The sequence below is a fragment of the Odocoileus virginianus genome, chromosome 4, assembly GCF_023699985.2.
Source record: "Odocoileus virginianus isolate 20LAN1187 ecotype Illinois chromosome 4, Ovbor_1.2, whole genome shotgun sequence".
Lineage (NCBI taxonomy): Eukaryota > Metazoa > Chordata > Mammalia > Artiodactyla > Cervidae > Odocoileus > Odocoileus virginianus.
In genome coordinates, this window is record NC_069677.1 from 7,948,106 (window position 1) to 7,954,795 (window position 6,690).

The 6,690-nt window shown below is 42.0% G+C and overlaps 1 protein-coding gene and 1 long non-coding RNA gene across 2 annotated transcripts; one reads left to right on the forward strand and one right to left on the reverse strand.

Moving 5' to 3' along the window:
• Window positions 1-249: 249 nt before the first annotated feature.
• On the reverse strand, window positions 250-695 carry LOC139034714 (uncharacterized). The gene is made up of 2 exons (XR_011487213.1): window positions 604-695; window positions 250-457 (listed from the first exon to the last, which is right to left on the reverse strand). It is a non-coding gene; the product is annotated as an uncharacterized lncRNA (long non-coding RNA).
• Window positions 696-728: 33 nt separating this feature from the next.
• NDUFB4 (NADH:ubiquinone oxidoreductase subunit B4) lies at window positions 729-6,690 on the forward strand. Its single transcript, XM_020911429.2, has 3 exons — window positions 729-975; window positions 4,931-5,077; window positions 6,568-6,690. Exons 1-3 carry the CDS (start codon window positions 796-798, stop codon window positions 6,628-6,630), a joined length of 390 nt encoding a protein of 129 aa, XP_020767088.2. The 5' UTR covers window positions 729-795; the 3' UTR covers window positions 6,631-6,690.

Here is a 6,690-nt window from a genome sequence, read left to right on the forward strand (position 1 = left end):
AATTTTTTTTTTGAGGCTTTAATATTTTAACTAAGATATTGTATTCCAGAGGTCTATTCAATAACCCGCGCCCCTCTTTTTTTTTCTGACCTATAGTCAGGAAGGGAATGTTTCTAACATCATTCTGTTAGACATTATTCTATGCCAATGAAAAACACTCTTCTGCTTATGTTGTATGGATCTAACGTGGCAAACGTACAGAAAAGATTTTCTTTTTCTTGGATAAGAAATTGAGTTTTGTAAAGTGTGTTGGCATTCTATTCATTGTTTTATTTTAATCCTCACAACAATTTTGCTAGGTAGAAACAATAAGGGTCATTATCTCCAGGATAAGCAAGAGGAAACGCCGAGAACTGAAGTGACTTGTCCCAGGTCACAGAGATGAACCGCAGTCAGTTCCGTTTCTGTCAGCTGAACTTCACGTAATCAGCTCTGTTTGTCAGTAGAGACAAGGCTGCTAGGAATGAGCAAAAAAGACAGACTTGGAGGCGAGTAGGGGAGGGAAGGAAATGGCAACCCACTCCAGTATTCTCGCCTGGAGAATCCCATGGACATACACTCACACACACGAGGGAAACAGGCGGCGGAAGGCGAGCAAAGTACCTTGCGCAAGCGCAGATCGCCACTAGAGGGCCAGGACAGTGAGGAAGGAAGGGTGAGGAAAGAAGCTAGCTGAACTTTAACGCATCTACAACCTCTGGCTAACGCGCAGGCGCACTTCCTCGGGACGAAGGTCAGACTGAAGAGGGCGGGCCTTGGAGTCGCGCAAGCGCAGTTTTGCGCCGGGTCGTCAAGATGTCGTTCCCCAAGTACAAGCCGTCGCGCTTGGCCAGCTTACCTACTACCCTCGACCCAGCTGAATACGACATATCTTCCGAAACCCGGAAAGCACAAGCCGAGCGGTTGGCCATAAGATCCCGGCTTAAACGGGAATACCAGCTTCAGTACAACGACCCTAGTCGCCGAGGGGTTATCGTGAGTGAGGGGCCAGTGGGTGGAATCGAGGGGCCAGAGTCAGGACGGTCCCGTCTGACTGCTCAGTCCAGACCTGCAGGGGGACCAGGCAGCGGGGTGGTCACCATTAGACATAGGTCCTCTTCCAGGCCCAGAGAGCAGGCCGGTTCATTAGCCCTTTGACCTTGGGCAGAATGTTTGGTGGTAAAGAGGACAGGTTCTGGATTCAAACCTGGCTGGGTTTGAGTCTCGGCTTGATCACTTCCCCCCTGAATGATCTTGAAACAGTTGTTGAACCCTGCTGCTTAGCCTCGGTTTTCCTGTCAGAAAGATGGGGATAATATGGTACTTCCTATCTTATGAGGCTCTTAGGAGGATTAAACGAGATAAGGCAAGTGACCGGCCGGCACAGTGCCTGGCTTGTGTTCAGAAAACGTTGGGGGGAAAGGGGTGTATTTTTTTTTTTTAAGCTGTTTTCTACTTTTCATTCACAGTTAAGTCAGTACTGCTCTCTCCTGATGGGAATATAGTGATTTTTCAGTTTGTTACCTTTTAAAGACCCAAACAGGCTACTGCTTACTGAAGCTCTGCGCTTTGGAGTCAAACGCCAAGGCTCTAAGTACTGGCAAACTATATGACTATACAACATCCCTGACCCTTCTGAAACTTAGTTTTATAGTTTTCATTTATGAAAATGTTAGTACATTCTTTATAGATCCTTGTGAGGTTAAATGAGATAGTCTGTATAACACTCTTGACACATAATACGTGCCCAGTAAACTGAAAGGTATTATTAAGAAGCATGCTTTTAGATAATTTTTGTACAAGAGCTGTTTAAATATGATGTATGATATTTTTTAAAGATAGACTTTTCCCAACAATTACATTGGTATTCTGTAGGAATTTTAGGAAGTTATGAGGATTGAAGGGAATTTACAGTGTGCCAGGCACTATTGAAACTCTTGCTGAATAATATTCAGATATCACAGCTATTTGAAGAATAAGCTCTATTACTGTCCCCATTTTACAGATGGGAAGGACAAGTATGTCATAGAGTGATATCAACTAGCAAGTGATAGAGCAGAGTTTGAACTATAGTCTGTGTAACGCAAAGCATCTTCTTACGTTTCGCTATATTGTCTCCAGCCAGAACCTCCTTCACTTGGAAGAGGGTGCGGAGAGAGACATTCATTATACATATACTCACGTGATTGGGTTTGGTATGCTAGATATTAAGATGTAGTTTTTTAAAAAAAGAGTCAGTCTCTCTCAAAGTCTTTCTCAAAGACTCAAAGAAAGAGTCTTTGAGTCAGACAGAGTTGAGATTTAAATTACAGATTTTCTCTTTTTCAGTCCTGTGACCCAGAGCAGTTATAGTTTTGCCATGTAAAACAGGTTTTATACCAGCCTTGTTCGTTGTTAAGTAAATGCGTGCATGCTCAGTCATATCCCACTCTGCAACCCCATGGACTGTAGCCCACCTGCCAAGCTCCTCTGTCCATGGAATTCTCCAGGGAAGAATATTGGAGTGGGTTGCCCTATTCTACTCTAGGGAATCTTCTCAACCTGGGGATTGAACCCGTGTCTCTTGTTTCCTGCCTTAGCAGGCAGATTCCTTACCACTGTGCCACCTGTGAAGCCCCTAAATAAATGAATGCCTGGTTATTATATTGAGCAGTTCATGGAAATTCTTTGTCTAATCTTTTAAGAATGATTTATTTAGTGAATAAGTAATTGCTTAGAGTCTGTTACATGCCAGGACCTCTTATAGATACTGGAGTGACAAACAGGCTGGAGTGGAGAACAAACAGGCAAAGACTCCTGTCCTCATAAAGCTTTGTTTCCAGAGGGAAGACAAGTTAAAAAATTAAATTGTTTAGCATGTTAGGTAGTGGTAAGTGATGAGAAGAAAAAATAGAGCAAGGAAGGGGGGATTAGGGTGTGTGTGTATGTAGAAGGGACAGAGAGCAGCTGTAATTTTAGAAAGGCTCAGGAAAGGCCTCCCTTAGAAGGTAACATTGAAGATTTCAGAAAACTGAGGTGAGGGAGCTAACCACTTGGCTCTGGGAGGGTAGCATTCTAGTAGAGGGGACAGCAAGTACAGGGGTCCTGCAACAGGAGTGTGCCTCGTTAATCTCCCAAATACTGAAGAGACTGTTGTGATTGATTAACATAGAGAAAGGTGAGGGCAGAGTAGGAAGAGATGTGATTGAAAACTAGATCACACCAGGTCTCATAGGTCACTGAAAGGGCTTTTCTGAGTCGGATGTCCCATAATCAGAACTTATATTTTAACATCTCTGCTGCTTAGTTGAAAAGAGACTATGGGGGAGCAAAAGCAGGAGCAGGGAGACTAGGACCTTTTTGCAGTATTCTGATTTCTTAGTTGATGGTGTCTGCAAGGGTGATGGCAGTGAAGTTGGTAAGACATGATCCATTCTGGTTATGTATTGAAAGTAGAGCCAGCCAGGTTAGCCGGTAGATTGGATATGTGGTGTAAGAGAAGGAGAGGGCTCAAGGATAACTCAAGTTTTTGACTGAAGTGAAGAATGAAGGTGCAGTTTGCCAAGATAGGGAAGAGTGTGAAAGGATCAGGGATGGAGGTGGAATGGCATGTTGGGAAATCGGTTTGGGATACATCACATTTGGCATCACATTTGCTGGTTAAACTTCCCTGGTGGCACAGATGGTAAAGCATCTGCCTACAGTGCGGGAGACCCAGGTTCGATCCCTGGGCCAGGAAGATCCCCTGGAGAGGGAAATGGCAACCCTCTCCAGTACACTTGCCTGGAAAATTCCGTGGACGGAGGAGCATGGTAGGCTACAGGCCATGGGGTCACAAAGAGTCGGACACGACAGAGCGACTGAACTGAATTGCCTATAGGTGGATATTTAAAGCTATGTGACTAGAAATTATCAAGGGAGTGAATGTAGATAGGGAAGACCCACAGGTCTGAGGTTCACCCTTAAGAGATTGGAGAGAGAGGTAGGAAGTGAGTGAAAGAGACTAAGGGAATAGCCAGAGAGTTCGGAGAAAAGCCAAGCTGGTGTGTGCCCTGGAAGGGATAGATATAAGAATAGACAGATGTTTTGTCCTTTCAGGTATAGAGCTCACACGTCCCATTGAACCTGTATCTTGTGTCTTTACCTTCTTTACTGTCTCTGCAAACAGTTTCATTTAAAATGTCACCTTGGGAGACTTCCCTTGTGGTACAGTGGTAAAGAATCCACCTTCCAACACAGGGCACCTGGGTTTGTTCCCTGGTTGGGGAACTAAGAACCCACATGCTGCCAGTTAACTAGGCCCTCACATCACAACTACTTTTTTTAACTGAGATGATCTGATTATTTTTCTTTAACAACTTTATCCTTTTGAAAAACTATTTTAGTAGTGTGAAATGTAATAATTTTGCTCTTAGAAATACCAGCCAAGGCAGCTCAAAAAACTTTTAAGTTCAGAGTTAGCCTACCTCAGTCTTCATCCTTCCTGCAGTTTATTTGTAGCCTGGAGAGACTGGCATGGGTGTAGCATTAGAAAGGGTCCTGGAAACAAAGTTGACAGTATGATAGAGCATATGAAATGTTTGTCTTCATTGGAAATACTGTGTGATTCTGTTGGTCATACTTCAAGAAAGGCAGTGAAGCCAAAAACAATCCAGAAAAAAAAAAAAGAAAAAAAAGGATTAAAAAAAAAAGCGCCTTCTCTGACTGCTTAAAATGATTAGGATTCTTAAATCAATAGAAAGCTGAAGGATAATATGAGTTTTTAAATTCTGAACAGGATCATCAGGAAATTAGTCAACAAATGCTAGAAATGTGTGATTGTCTCTGAAGCTATGTAGGAATATTTGGGATATACCCTTAACTGTAGGAGAGAAGAAAGGGTGTCTCCTATGCTCCAGAACAAAAGTCCTGATGAGATTGCTTCTCAGTGTAGAACTTCATTTCCTGTATCTTTTGTTTTCATTCATTTTAGGAAGATCCTGCCTTGGTTCGTTGGACCTACGCAAGATCAGCAAATGTCTATCCCAATTTCAGACCCAATACCAAGACCTCCCTCTTAGGAGCTCTGTTTGGAATTGGGCCCCTCGTCTTCTGGTATTATGTTTTCAAAACTGACAGAGTAAGTACTTGGACCTTGTATTTGGTGACTGTGTGATAGGTTCCTGGTGTGCTGGCTGCAGCTGTCTCTCACTCGATAATTCCCTTCTTGGCTTTCTGCTCCTCCTCCTTACCTTTCTTTTATCCTCTCCTACCTTCATCCCCTTCCAGCTGAATTAAAAACCAGAAGTTTCATTTACATGTTTAGTTTTATTGCTCTATCATTTCAAGTCATGTAGAAATATTCCCTCTTAAAAACCACAGTTGTTTCTTGGTTTTTCAAATTTAATATTAGTGGCTGCTCTAGAATTTAAAATAATGAATTGGTCCCTTTAAATATCTAAGACTTGAACTTAGCTCATGGAAGAGTTTTCCTGGTGTATTCTAGATGAGGTAAGGAAGTTGTGTGTGTGTGTTCGTGTGTGTGCACTCAGTTGTGTTCAACTCTTTGCAACTCCATGGACTGTAGCCCACCGAGCTCCTCTGTTCATGGAATTTTTCAGGCAAGAATACTGGAGTGGGTTGCTGTTTCCTTCTCCAGGGGATCTTCCTGACCCAGGGATTGAACGAACCTGTGTCTCTTGTGTCTCTGGCATTGGTGGGCGGATTCTTTACCACTGCACCACCTGTGTATATTAAGCAAGAGGATACAGAAATAACTTTAAAAGTTAATTGCTTTTTTCTCATTAGATGTGCAGAAGTTAAGATTTTCCGTTCTGGTTAACCTTTAGATGTTGTTTTTAAAGAGATATTTATTGGGTTACATATTAGCAGAATACCTGTATCACTTTGTTCCCTGTCTGCTCTGCAAGAATTTCAGTTATATTGGTCATATTGTGTGAGTTAATGTTAAAACATTGATATTCCAACAGTAGAGTAGCAGAAGCAGCCTGTGTGGGGATCACTGACATCAGAGGCCTGGGTATGTGACTGCATAGAAAGCCAAGCTTATCTTTGACACTAGACCAGTCTGATACTAGATCCCCAACCCGAGCCCGCAGGCCTTGTGTTGCCATTTACACTGGAGCCCACCAATGTGTTAATAGCTCTGCCTTAAACTGGTCAATCCACTGTCCTGTTAAGAGTGTATATATTTTCATTATCTGATAAATTACTGCTTAACAGAAAGGTAGGCCACACTTAGCACCAATGTGTTAATAGCTCTGCCTTAAACCGGTCAATTCACTGTCCTGTTAGAGTGTATAAATTTTCATTATCTGATAATTTATTGCTTAACAGAAAGGTAGGCCACACTTACCAGAAGGTATATGCCTTTTGCTTTCAGTGTATGCTATTTGGTGGGGATAATGTAGATATTTTTCAATAGGAGTGTTTTCTTACTATCCCTTATTCAGATTATTGCTTCCTCAGTCATACTGTGCAGACTTTAGACAATGAAAGATTGGAATTAGGTTGGGAGTGTTTCTTCTTGTTTTTCAGAGTTATACCATGAATTAATTGTGCCAGAATGCATTGTTTTTAATGTACTTTTTTTTTTTTCTGTTTGTGCAGGATAGGAAAGAAAAACTTATCCAGGAAGGAAAATTGGATCGAACATTTAGCATCTCATATTAAGTCTGACAATGATGTCTATATGTACTATTGTTTAAATAAATCAATTAATCATTAAATAAA